This window comes from Pseudochaenichthys georgianus, chromosome 7 (genome assembly GCF_902827115.2).
Source record: "Pseudochaenichthys georgianus chromosome 7, fPseGeo1.2, whole genome shotgun sequence".
Classification (NCBI taxonomy): domain Eukaryota; kingdom Metazoa; phylum Chordata; class Actinopteri; order Perciformes; family Channichthyidae; genus Pseudochaenichthys; species Pseudochaenichthys georgianus.
In genome coordinates this window covers 44,273,907-44,288,626 of record NC_047509.1, presented here as the reverse complement: position 1 = coordinate 44,288,626, position 14,720 = coordinate 44,273,907, and the positions used below count along the sequence as shown (strand labels likewise).

At 41.7% G+C, this 14,720-nt stretch overlaps 1 protein-coding gene across 1 annotated transcript in view; it reads left to right on the top strand.

Moving 5' to 3' along the window:
* LOC117449954 (aldose reductase-related protein 2) overlaps nucleotides 1–14,720 on the top strand; it is a 49,462-nt gene that overhangs the window by 19,317 nt on the left and 15,425 nt on the right. Inside the window, exon 6 of the mRNA XM_034087893.1 lies at nucleotides 6,599–6,711. Coding sequence (XP_033943784.1) covers nucleotides 6,599–6,711 — 113 coding nt within the window. The remainder of the gene's footprint in view (nucleotides 1–6,598; nucleotides 6,712–14,720) is intronic.

The following is a 14,720-nucleotide window of genomic DNA, read 5'->3' as shown; positions in this document are numbered from 1 at the left end:
AGGAGAGCGGGAGAGCCAGCATAAGCCATCATCAGCAGGTCGTTGGTAACTTCTCGAATATGTTGTTTGAGTTTAGATGGTCCTGGAGCTGTGCTGCAACTAGTTTTTCCAGCACCTTTGATAGAAATGGGAGGTTGGAAATTGGTCTGTAGTTGGCCAGGACTCCCGGGTCAAGGGAGAGTTTTTTGAGACAAGGTTTGATGACAGCGATTTTGAGGGCAGAGGGGACATGGCCAGCCTGGAGAGAGAGGTTTACGATCTTAGTGATCATGGGGCTCATGGTACTGATGTAGGATTTCACCAGAGCTGACGGAAGGGGGTCCAGGACACAGGTGGAAGGCTTCATCCTCCTAACGATGCGCTCACCTCTCGCTGAGTGATGACCGAGAAACAGTGGAGAGGCTGTGTTGTCCCAGGCTGTGGGTCAGCAGTTGGAACTGGAGGTACTGCAGAAGACTCTTATTTCCAGAGGTGGAAGAAGAGATCTTGTACTTGAGTAAACGTAGAAGTACCAGAGTGTAAGAACACTCTGTTACAAGTAAAAATCCTGCAATCATATATTGTATAGTACAAGTACTTCAAAATTGTAAATAAGTACAGTACTTGATTACAGATGTAGCGCTTCATTTCAGACAGTTTGAAACGTGAGGGCCGTGATTGGTACGTGATCTGCCCTCGCTCAAGGGAAAACCTCCAGCCTGACTTGAGACCTCCCCCGTGATAAATACATGTAATTATTATTGCCAGCTGCAATGGATCATTGATCCACCAGGGGGTGCAGTGGGGTTCCACACTGGAGCTCATGTGAAATAAAGTCAGATACAGTACGCTGGATGTACAGCGGAACTTTGTTAAGATCCATATGTCACGGATATCATACTCTGTGCTAAATAAGAGACATGTAATCATTTACAAAACATCACCATGTTGTTATTTAACAAAATAATGTTGTTTAGTCAAAAAAAACGAACGGGAGGAAATGCAGCCCGGCTCTCGATTTTTAATCCTAATTTAATCATCATCTTCACCACGATAATTTATGTTTATGTTCGCCGAATTGACAAGAAATCACTGACACATATGAATATACTGTATTCAACTTCATTAAAACGTTATTAACGTGCCTAAACTCAGTAATTCACTAAAAATATTTATATTTGAATGGAGCCTCGTCTGCAGATCAGGATCCCGACGCGTAGCGGAGGGATCTAGATCAGCTGAATGGTGTTATTTTCCCCATAAGGACCAAGTCGCTGCAAATTATCCCGCTTATTACATGGCCACATTCTCAACAAAGTAACTGTAAGGGAAACTTCAGTGTGGCAATGCAGTGGGAGTCACCGACTCAGGAAAGAGACACGGGGAGAGCAGGAGCTTTGATGTCAAACACTGATGGTTTATTTGGAGCTTCGGCCGGAGAATTCACATCACAAGTCACAGCAGCCACGATCTGACTGCACGGTAGAGTTGCCACGTCAATTCTGAAGAACTCTACCCCAGACCCATGTATTTAGCTAGTTCAGAGAGCATCATCAACATGCTGCATAACAAGATAAAAGCATAACACCTCTATCAGCTGACGCCAACAGGCAGGAACATAGAATCATAACACCTCTATCAGCTGACGCCAACAGGCAGGAACAGGGAGACAAAACGCTGAGAACACAGCAGCCAAGGTTACGAGGTGCGTGTGCTCAGTCAGACAGTTTGAACTGATAAACTGGGTTAAAGTTATGGGCCTTGGAAAATATTTCACCAACAGTAACGACATGACTCCCAATATTAATTGAAATGCTTTTATGGATTTAGAAAATGTTTTTAAATGTTGTATGCATTGATTTAAATTGACATGCATCCGCTAAGAAAAATAGTCCGTTGTTACCGTTTTTTAAACAGTCTGAATGAAACGGCAGCTCTCAGCTGTGTATTTACCATTTACACAGCTCTCTCCCCCCTCCCCCCCTGATCTTTCTTCTCCAGCAGCTAAATTAACTGTAGGTTACTAGTGACAAGCTTACAGTTAGTGACGTAACAACACCATAAAAGCTGGTGGGTTGAAAGCATTACGGGAGCTAAAAAGAACTAGAATAATTGTGATTTAGTTATTGTGGCTTTTATGTTTTTAGGTATACAATGTTATATAATTCAGGCTTATAATTAACCCTTCTCTAAAAGCCTTCAACAATGACAATATTCATAGTAATTTAATAAATCCTTCCAACACACATTGTAAAAAATAGCCTACTGTAAGTTAAGAAATCATTCCAATATGTACAACTTCAGATGTAACAACAATAACATTATAAATAGTAACATAGCTGAACATAGTATTGCACATTTAGCTTTGAGTGTTACTGACCTGAGATGTTTTTATTACATGAATTAAGGTGACTGAGGCTTTTTAACATAGACAGAGCACAACTGAAACATGACATCTGAAACGATGTAACAACATAATACACTTTTTGGGGATGCAGCTTGGGATGTGAGGAGTGAGGGACACGGCTTAGAACGGGCGTGTCGCCTACTGTCCTGCCAGTGTTGGCAGGACAGGAGAGTGTGTGCACCAGTCTGCCTTGATCTATGAATTCATGTCCGTGATACTCACTGCTGCCCACAGCTGTTTTATAGAAGGAAAACCTCCTTCACTTCATGAAAGTGTTTTAACCACACACACAATTGACATGAAATCACTGACAAATATGAATATACTGTATTCAACTTCATTAAAACGTTAACGTGCCTAAACTCAGTAATTCACTAAAAATATTTATATTTTAATGGAGCCTCGTCGGCAGATCAGCTGAAGGGTGTTATTTTCCCCATAAGGAACAAGTCGCTGCAAATTATCCCGCTTATTACATGGCCACATTCTCAACAAAGTAACAACATGACTCCCAATATTAATTGAAATGCTTTTATGGATTTAGAAAGTGTTTTTATTGATTTAAAAAATAGTTGTATTGTATGTATTGATTTAAATTGACATGCATCCGCTAAGAAAAATAGTCCATTGTTACCGTTTTTTAAACAGTCTGCTGCGGCCCCACGAGGACGAAAACGGCTAAACGCATAGGATTAACGCAAACGCAATCGCAAACGGATTCCGTCCACATGCAATAATTATCCGGATAGTGTCTGCCCACACGAGACCGCTCCGTTTAGCTCCAACCGCTGGAGAAGCTGCAGTACATATGCAGGAGCCTCTACGTGGCGCTGTAACTTCCTCCACAAAAGCAGCGAAGAAGCATGGTTGTCATGGTTGCCCTTCTGTTTATTCTCCGCGGTGGGGGCCGAGGGAACCGGGCAGAGTTTTTCGCCAGTCAGCGTGTATTAAAGTTGAAATCTTCCGGACACAATTATAAAAGTGCCGGTCAAAGGTCTTCTTTGTTATTTATTGAGCTTTAAAACAAATGAATAACGACTCTATATAATATAATGATAAAATACACGGAGCCTCTCTTTTTCCTGCCTCTCTTCAGACAGCGTCAGTGTCTGTCTCATGCAGCAGCTGATCCAGTAATGAGTGACCCGGCCGACTGTAAAAATAAACATATTTATAACTAGCTTAGGGAGTTTGAGAGGTAATTAAAATAGCTAAGGGTGATGATCTGACTGAAGTGTGTGTTTTGCTGCAGCGGGAGGAGCTTCAGGTGAGCAGAGCTGCGTGTCTCCGCCCTGTCAGATTAGACTTCACTCGCGAGAGAAAGATAAATAATCTGAATTCAGGGTGCAGTTTACTTTGACGTGGGGGTGAGCAGCAGAGGTGGGGAGAGGCGGGGCTATTGCCTCATCATTATTGCTGTAGATGTTGCACAAACAACTGTAGCATGGTCAATAGCGTCCGGAGCATGATAGCAACTCTGCGATCCGCCATTGTTGTTGTTGTTGGTGGCGAAACACTTCAGCAATGGCGCGGGGTAAACGGAGGTGAGCATAAGAGGTGGGGAGAGGCGGGGCTATTGCGCAATCACTATCAGTGATCTGAAAATGTCCGTATAGGGCGCACACACGGAGCCGTTTGACCCCCCAGAGAGTGGCGTATGCATTTCTATCCACCTTGGGACCCGTTGTCGTTTCCTCAGTCGTTTAGTGCTGTATTCGGTCGTCCTCGTGTGGCCGAACGGTCTATATGACACTAAACAGTAACGCAAACGACCGAATTCGTCCTCGTGGGGCCGCAGCCTGAATGAAACGGCAGCTCTCAGCTGTGTATTTACACAACTAATGGCCCATCAACCACAGCTCTCTCCCCCCCCCCTGATCTTTCTTCTCCAGCAGCTAAATTAACTGTAGGTTACTCTGAGGTGAGTGACAAGATTACAGTTAGACACCACACTGTCATTGCAAGTGACCCTCAGTTAGTTGACTTTTATGTTCAACTGCTAAATTCGTTACTGATAAAAAAGGGCTTCTCCTGTACCTAATTACCTTAACACTAGAACCGCCAGAGGTTTTTGTATAGGCCTACCTAACACCGTCAAATCCCGCTAATAGAATGCAATTTTTAACAACATAGGGTGCTACATAACACACTTTCAGGAAAGGTCACGGAGACTTTAATATTTTGTTGAAAAAAAGTTATATTGCACACACACAACACACATCACACACATTGACCCGATTGGCGGTTCTAGTGTTAAATAAACTCACTAATGAATGAAACCAGTTCAATAGGCATTATTCTTATTCTTATCATTCTTTATGAGCACAGAAATAGTCTTACAATCAGACCTGTTTTTTAAATGAAATCTGACAGCAGGCAGTTAGCTCTGATCACCTATGATAAATGCGCCACACCTAATCGCTGGCCATTCAGCCACAGAGCTCCCTCTATACAAATCAAACTGTAGACGGTGTGAAAGCACCTATTGTTTTAAATAATCGGATAGTCGGAATGTGACCTGTGAGCCTTCTGAATTACCGTGGGACAGCACATTCTAAACTAAAATGTTCAATCAATAAAGTAACATCTTATCTTATCTTAATAATATCTTCATATTAATAATAATAATAAATCATACAGTATGTGTCTGAAAGGGAGCAGGAGGAAGCAAACACAAAAATATACAAAAAGGATACTGCATATTAAAGCAAACGATTGTAAAGGTAAAAGTATGAGCATAAGAAATAAAGAAGTGTAATGTAAACATTTACATTATTATGATTATTTAATATATAAAGACTATATATTATTGAATTACAAGATTAGATATACTTTAGTTGATCTAAAATATTGATGTGTTCAAATGCTCTTCAAAACACAACTGCAAGTCCATGAAACTTGTCTTTCTGTATTTGTGAATGAAGCGCCATCTCCTGGTTAAAATCTGAAATTGAAAATCTGGCAACGCCCTCTTGGAAAATAGTGGGAGGGCTTAAAGGTCCCATGTCATGGCCATTTCCACTGATCATAATTCCATTGTTGAGGTCTACTAGAATAGATTTATACTGTGCAATTTTCCAAACTCACATTGTTTGGCAGACAGCATCTCTGTAAACTACATGTATTCACTCTCTCCACTAAACGGCTCGTTGCAGCTCTTGCCCCCCCCCTCCCTGTGAGCCCAGTGTGCTCCGATTGACCAATCCACGGACTTCCTCACACACACACTCTATGCAGGCAGCTCAGCTGATTTCTCCTCCCTGCTGCAGGCTGATAACAGTTGGGATCGCGGCGAAATTCTCTCTGCAGACCCATTCTCACAGCGTTTTTCAACCTTTTTCTTACTCAATATCAAGCCACACTTATTGTTCGCTAAAGAAGGAAATCACACCTCCACGGAGCTCAGCGCGATTCACAATGTCCGATTGTTTCACGTTGTGAATCGCGCTAAGCTCCGTGGAGGTGTTGTTTCCTTGTTTAGCGATACACAGCCAAACACAGCCAAACTCACCCTGAGCACACACAAAGTCACAGCTGAAGTAAAAACAATAAGTGTGGCTTGATATTGAGTAAGAAAGAGGTTGATAAACGATGTGAGAATGGGTCTGCAGAGAGAATTTTGCCGCGATCCCAACGGTCTGTTATCAGCCTGCAGCAGGGAGGAGAAATCAGCTGAGCTGCCTGCAGCACTGAGTGTGTGAGGTCCGTGGATTGGTCAATTTGGACCAATCAGCAGAAGAAGTGACGTAGCACGGTGCAGCCATGTCACACGGGGCAGGAAGTAAACAATGGAAACTGAGAAATCTCCAACGAGGCGTTTGGGGGAGGTATTTTCTGTGTTAGAGTTTACTCGCTACAGGGTGTACTTTGAGGGTTTTGACTCTGCACACCGTTTACATGCATAAAAAGCTTCATAACACACAAGGGGACGGGCAATAACCGGAAAAGCATGACATGGGACCTTTAACAATCCTCGATACTGGTCTTAGGCAGGTCGTAGGCAGGAAGCTGTAAACTGGAGTCTGAAATTAGGTGCTACATCTGTAAATGTACTAAGTTACTTTCCACCTCTGCCTCCTTGAACCTTCATTCTTATAGGTAACACACTTTTATAAAGTAAGAGCTCTCTTTCACATGAACACATCTTTGTGTCTAGCAGCTGACCGTAGATCAGCCTCCGTATTCAGCTTCTGTTTGGTGCATCCTCCACAGATCGAGCTGCATCCCTACCTGGTGCAGACTGAGATGATCGAGTTATGTAAATCCAAGAACATCGTGCTGACTGCCTTCAGTCCCTTTGGCTCGCCTGCAAGACCCCCAGAGATGTAAGGCCCCCCCCCCGCACCACTCACATGCTGCTGTTAATACCAGACACTCATTGAGGTCGGGCTCAGAGGTCTTGTTTAGGGACAGGACATTATGGGAACTTACTTTCGATTGCATGGAGTATAGATTCATTTTGTATGTAATAAACATATAATGTTGCTATTTAATAAATGTTGCTTATTTATTTATGAAGGTGACCTTATGATCACTTTTTTTATTAATTAAAACGGATGTTCACTAACCATATGTGTCTTGACAAAATGTAAGGTTAAGTGATTCTAGCGTTTGGTGCCATATTAACAGATTTACATTTAGATGATTATCTGGATTATTGGATTTAGTTCAAAATGTAAGATCCAAACTGAAATTTCATGTTCAATGCGTAATGATTTTGTGATCCATGCGGCTCATTTATTCAGATCCACTGTGTGTTGGGTCATAGTCATGCACAGTTAAAATCCCGTCAGCAGTTGTTGGTTTTACAAACTGGAATCTGTTATCTTATAATGAACACTTTGTTAGGGTGAGTGACAGCTGGAGCGTGGGATTTAACTTCCTCTGAAGGCAGATTTTCTTTGTTTTCTGGAACTTAATTTCCACAAGCTTCAACCATTGTGATTGAGGTTCTCCTAGCTGCTGTCCTTCTCAGGTTTCTAGATAAATGTCCTGCACTCCAAATTAAAGAGGGTTCAGAGAGAGAAACAATTCATAGACATATTTGAGCAAAAGAATAGGCGTTATTCTACCAGTGTATTTCTTGTAGGCTAAATATTGTAGTTTTTCTTTCTATAACTATAACCTATAACTCCTATGAAAATGTTCAAAAAGTGCTCAAACTTCACATGTGTGCTAACAGTCCAGCCGTGAAGACATCTATGTGACAGTTTTGAGATTTATTCAAATGCCGTTGCCATGGCAACACAATGCTAACCATGAAACACGGTTTTCTCATAACTTCAGTGAAAATGTTCCAAACAGCCCAAAACTTCACAGGATTGGTAACGATGCAGCCATCAACACACAGGGGCGGCGCCAGGGGGTAGCTTGGAGTTGCTATAGCAACTCCAACAATTGGCCGAGCAACGGCTTAGCAACCCCATCTATATTCTACACTCGCGAGATCTATCAGGGGTCGTTGAATTTTATTAGACACCGAATTTATAGCATTGAAAATAATTACTTTGAAAATCATGTATTTTTAATGAATTAATTGGTAAATTCCTCGGTAAAATAAGTATTTGGTCACCTACAAACAAAAAATATTTCTGGCTTTCACAGACCTAAAGTTTAACTTCTTCATATGTCTAATATTATAGTTGACTTTTCATTCAGGAAGTATGACGATGCGCTGTCAGTGCGCTTCTCCATGTTTGTGATTGGTCGATCGCTCCAAATACCACCCCTTTCATGTGAATGCGCACCTAACTAGATAGGACACGGCTGGCTTGAGCGATCCACTTGATAACCCGCGTCGTAGTACAGTTTAGCGAGAGCGCGTATGTTTTGGATTAGGCCAACCGGCTAACTCAAACATATCCAGGTTAGGTTGAACCAGCTTCGTAGTACAGGCCTCTGGGCTACTCCGACAGGATAAGCAATAGAGCCCGAATGCAATCAAACCGACTTCTGGCCTATCAGAGCACCTCTTTGTCAGTCATGTGATCACAACAACCTGGGAGAAAAATTACGGAGAACAGTGGGGCTCGCCGCTCGGGTAAGTAGTCAGTTTTTGCTTTTTATTTTACAAGCAGTGAGGGCTCGACAGCATTTGTATATTACATTAGCTAGCTAAATCAGTGAAGTAGCCTTGTGCCTTGCTGTTAGAAAGCACCGTAGTTATCATTAATTGAAGTGAATCACAACATTACCGTGTCCTTTTGTGTGTGTGCGAACGATCACTTCGGTCAAATAAGTTAAGTAGACCATGCTACACTATACAAATACTCTCTTACAAAAGCCCTGCATTTAAACATGTTAATGTTACTTTAGTAAAAGTATGCTAGTATAATTAAGAAAGTGTTGTTAAAGTAGACACAAGTTATACTATTATATTATATCATTTGTTTTATTGTTATTACCGATAATTATGCAAAAGTTGACTTAACTGTTGTAGTTGGAGCTCATTTTGAACAATGAGCTAACTAATGATTACTTTCATAATGGTTTCATGTGCTGACTATTTTCTACATTAATAGATGAAGGTCTGGTTTGTTCAAACTCTCAAAATAGGACATGCTGGACATGATAGGACATGCTATCATAATTACCCAGAGTCCGAAGTGACACCTTTACAATGTTACAGCGGTTAGATAAATGTAGTGATGTAAAAACTAAAATATTCAAGATAGTGTAGTGGAAAAGAGGTAATGTTTTAAAAACATGTTACTAAAACAAAATCTCTTGTTTTGGACTGACAGTAATGATTCAAGAAATAGTAGATCAATAAATACACACATCAATCAGGGGCGGCGCCAGGGGGAAGCTAGGGGGTGAAGGTGCTGAAGCACCCCCCCCAGGATTGCCAAAGCACCCCCAAGAAAGATGTGTTTTTTTGACCTACCCATAGGCTAAATTACTTTGTGACACTTGAGTGACTTCCTGTTAGCTAGAGTGCCAAATGATTTGCTAACAGCAAAGTGAAAAAGTTATCGTTTTTTAGTCCTTAAACGTCCACGTGTGGACACTCAATCAAAACCACCTGAAAGCGAGAGGGATTCTGCACATAATAGGCCTCGTGAGTACAAGTAGCTTACTTCTGGGTCTCTGTGTTTCATTCAAGCTCTGCTCTGTGTGTCTGTGTGGCACGAGCCATTTTGTGTGCTTGCGCATCTACCAGAGATCGTTGTGGTTAGCATCTGGTGCTAGCTAGCCAAGCTAACGGATATAAGGAGCTTTTTCAACAAGGTGGAGGGAGAACTCTCTCCTGTCAGACGGAGTGTCTCAGGTAACCTCAGCTCGGGTGAAGTAAAGGACTCTCAGTGTTTAGATAGTTAACTTTAGTCTAGTTATCTCAGTGGGTCTCACACGGTTTGTTTTAAAAGGGGAGTGATTTGTAAAATGTCTATGAAGAAATAGAAAATCTGTTTACAGTTCTGTTTCATATGGGTGATGAGAGATGTATCCATAGATCTCTTAATGTTGCTCTCAAAGTGCACCAGATTGATGCTTTTAACTTCAATATTTAAAACAAATCTTCCCGGGGGAGCATGCCCCCGGACCCCCCTAGAGGAGGTGAGGACCCTCCTAGAGGACGTGAGGTCCACTCCCCACTTGTAAAAATAGCACTTTATCCCTGCTTACACCTATATGCCGTGAGCTGATTATCGAGCCTTCATTGTAACAGTCGCGGGTGTACTGTGTGGGGAGTGTTGCAGTAGAAAATTCAACTGTAGCGCTGGTGCATTAATGGGAAACCCTTAATATTTGAGCACCCTCTATGAAACGTCAAGCTACCCCACAGCACCCCCTAGAGAAAATCTCTGGCGCCGCCACTGACATCAATCTGCTCTCATCTGTGATGCCTCCTCCAAACATTATAACCAGACTGTATCATTCAAATTATAAGTAACAGTTCTAGCTACTTGACTTTAGACAAACAATTCAAAAGACAAAATCAACACAATTTATTGAAAGACCAATCTTTATTTTATGGTGCCTCTCCTTTTGTTTGTGTTATTAAACCCTGTCAATCTAAAAAAATGAGCAACTCAACAGTTAACTTTATATTTCTTATTGTCCAAAGCATCTATTACACTATTTTTCCCCCTCTCATATTCACAGGATGGATGATTAGAGACTTTGGGGGAAACCTCAGCTTTATGAACGTCCTGTCTGTTGCTTTGGCCAGAGAGGGCTGAGGGTCTTTCCCTGCGAGGAGGACCAGGCCTGATGTAGGAGGACCAGGCCTGATGGAGGAGGACCAGCCCTGAGGGTGGAGGTCCAGGCCTGAGGGAGGAGGACCAGGCCTGATGGAGGAGGACCTGCACCAGCTGCACCTACAGAACTTAGCCCATGCTGGGCATAGCTGTTACCACCTGCACAGGCCTAGCCTGTCAATTAACAGATTCACATTTAGTGTAACTTATGTATATTATTTCGTTTTTATTAAAAAAAAAAAATGTTGATGGTTCATGCTTGATAACTTTTAGTTCACATTTAAATAAATTGTATTTGTACTCCTTTTGTCCGTTATTCTTACTGAAAATGTTACATTACACATTCAAATCTGACTGAAGATTGGCACCATTTATTTGTGACGTTGCAAACTCAAGGCACAGGTATTGTGAAGCTCATAAAGTGAAGCAAATGCATTTGATCAGCTGACTGACCAAACTTTATAGGCCTGACAATAATCACACTGTCTCTGAGGTGCAACGTAAAACACAAAACAACACAACAATTAAGTTCCTGTTGGACTACAAAACTAGTTAGTGTGCAGGTCTTTGTGTTACAATATAAGTGTCTCTTAGTGAATGTACTGCTCTTAAATCTCATAACATCAGCTTTTCCTTTCCCTCTTGGATGTTCTTCTGGACCCTCAGAGAAAGAGAAAATGGTGAAGCAGTCCTGTCTCTCAGGCATGTCCTCTCCTAACAGAAATATCAAAAAACACATTATTGCTGAGCAAGTGTGTTATTTTAGAAAGAGGTGTTCAGGGGCTATAAATATTAGGTATGGGAATTTGAAAGCAAATGTATATTCGAATATTCGACCCCCCAAAAAACGGTTAACCGGTTAACTGAAATGTACATTTCCTATAAAAAATAAAAACATGTTCAAATAATGTTCAATAAGCATTAAGTATAGAACCAAGTCGAATTTGTCAAATGTATTGAATTGGTGATCACAGTTTGACAGCTATAGGCCTACAGCTTTCATGTGCGGGATTCACAATCAGGCCAGCTGTAGAGAAGACCCTCTCAGCTGGAACGGAGGTTGCGGGTATAGCAAGGTATAGTATAATAATAAGTAATAAGTAATACGTTTAATTTGGCATAGTTTGCACTCAACACCGCACTCACTAACCTGGTCGAAATATTTCCACACATTACTCCTTTTTGACCACATGTCTGTTGTGTAGGACTCTTCTTACAGTGTAAATAATTACTGGACTATGACTGGTAAAATATGTTGAATACCGGCAAAACTAAATCTCTCCTGTCAAAATGTCTATGTACTTTGCCGCGACACACGGTTGCCAAGCAGCACTTATTGTTGTTTAGGCTGGCCACTCATGCAGGGGCGCTGTAAGGGGGTGAAAAGTTAGGACGATTCTAAGGGCCCATGACTGACAGGGGCCCAAACAATTTTAGAACATTAAGAAAAAAATGACCCTGATATCTTTTCATGGTGCCCAAAATCCCTGGCGGCGCCCCTGCACTAATGTGTCGCGAGTGTTGACAGGGGGCGGGGGAGCACGCTCATGAACTGTTAGCGCCGGAACCTCGCAACGGCTGCGTAGCGCATTTGCGCCGCATTTGGGCATAAGATGAGGTTTGAGTCTGCGTGATCTGCGTGTAGGGAGGGGCAGCAGCCATATCATTGGCTAGAACTAGCTAGATCTGATGGATTTGGACATAAACGCGAGTGAAGTGTAACCGGACGTGAGAGAGAGATCAGCACCTGCAGCTCTGCCCGGTGTGAGGGACCGGTGAGCGGAGCAAAACACACCTTTATACGTCACCTAACACATTTAGCTATGGCACTGTCGTATACATTGAATTATTCAATTTGATAATATGTAATCAACTTAGGCATCCCTCCCAAAAAAAAAAAACTCATATTCGAAAACCTGAATAATTAATCGAATACCTGAATAATTTCAAATGTTCGATTAATCGTTTCATCCCTAAAATATAATGATTTTTTTATTTGAATGTGTTTTTTAAATGCAACAGTGTACTACAAAGATAATCAGGTTATGAATGAACCATTCTAAATTCATCAACATTGAAAGAAATATATTTTAAAATAATATTTAACTGTTATCAAAACTTAGTTCAACTGTAGAAGCTTGCTCTGTTCGGTTGTCTCACTGAAAGAATCAGTTTTAACATGTTTTTAAAGTCAATATAAATACATTGTATACAATACAAATATAAATACAAAGGGTCGTAGTTCTCACTATGTTCAATAATATTTGCCTTAAAGAGCCTGTGACAGCATCCCAACAACTGTTGTGCAATGAAATATTGGGCTACTAGTAATCTCGAACCGTCAGTTTAAAAAAGAAAAAGCGATACCGTTCCGTTAAATATCAATAATTTCGAACATCGCGGGGAAATTCCTTCGACTCATTTTGAAGTTTTGGGGGAAGCCGGAAGTGACGTCAATGCGGGAACGCTTCGAGAGCCAAACACGGACAAAGTGTGTTGTGTCATGCGTAGAAATGGTGAATTACTGAGATTAGGCACGTTAATAACGTTGTAATGAAGTTGACTACAGTATATTCATATTTGTCAGTGCTTTCGTGTCAATTCGGCGACATAAACATAAATGATCGTGGTGAAGATGATGATTACATTTGGATTAAAAATCGGGAGTGAGAGCTGCTGAATTTCCTCCCGTCGGATGTGATATAAAAACAAATCGATTATTTTTGTGGTTGTAAACTCAAGTGGATGAAACTACATTTATTAGTGCTTTCATGTCAATTCGGCGAACATATGATACATTAAACGTGAGGATGATGATTAAAAATCGTTTGTTTGAGCCGGTCTGCATTTCCTAATGAGAAAACAAACCGATGCTTTTTGTAGTTGTAGTACACCAACAACATGGATTAAACGTGTTTTTTTTTACCACAATGTTGGGGAAATTAATGGATAAAATGCACGGATTATTATTGTTATTCCCACTCCGATCGGGACACTAGGTCCACCGTTTCCCCGCAGCGAGGCTCCCCCCGTTGACAGTTTACGTGGGCTGGGTGCAGTGGCGGACTGGCCATCGGGACGAATCCCGATGGGCCGGTACCGAAGTGGGCCAGTCGGATAAGTAACTAGCACATCTCCCATAGGCGGCGCGTGAGGCTCAGGTTTGAGAAGGCTAAATAACTTCTTTTACCTGACGCTGCCCGCCTCCGGCGTCTGTAGAAAAGAGATCCACTCAGTGTGCGGAGTTTAAATCTCTCAAGTCATATTACAGGATAAAGGAAATACAGTTTAAACTGCCGTATGCAGAGAAGACGCCGACGTGTCGTACTTATCATTCATATTACATCATCAATCAGATCATCGATCATATAATATCATAATATATCATATATTTCCTTATCTGAGTCAGCTTCTCCAGCCTCATCTGGCCGTGCAACACTCACAGTGTCACAGACTGTATGCAGAAGTATTATTTAACACATTATGTTGACGAAACACTCGAGACAAATGTAATTAAAGTCAGATCCACTCGTGTCTTAGACGTGAACGCGCTCTCAGCTGGAGAGAGAAACCCTGGCTTGATTTACCGAGTTGATAACCAGCGTCGTAGGACCGCTTAGCGAGATCTCGTTTGTTAGTTTGTTGTTGTTAGTTTGTTTGTTATTCAAACATATCCAGGGTCTGTTGAACTGGCTTCGTAGTACAGGGCACATGTGGCTAGCAGCGCTAATGTCAAAGACACAGACATTATACATTATATTTGTATTTTACCAGGATGCAGTGACACAAATATTTACATATTTACATTTACTATCTACAGCACCCGCCGCCCCTGACATCCCCCACTCCCCCCGTTGACAATTTACTAGCGGTACCGAAGTGGGCCGGTCGAGAGTCCCGGGATGATTTTTAGTCCCATTCCACCACTGGCTACATGACCATATGATCGCCCATATTGACGCACCTCATTCCTAAACTTCTAACAGATACAACATAAACCGATCCTTCAGCCTCATATGAGCTCTCAGACACGTTCAACATTAACCTGTCATCGCTGTCTGAGCTTGCTGCTGTGTGCGCCGTTGTGCGTTTACATCTGACTGTATATATATAAAGGTTTACATGCAGATGCT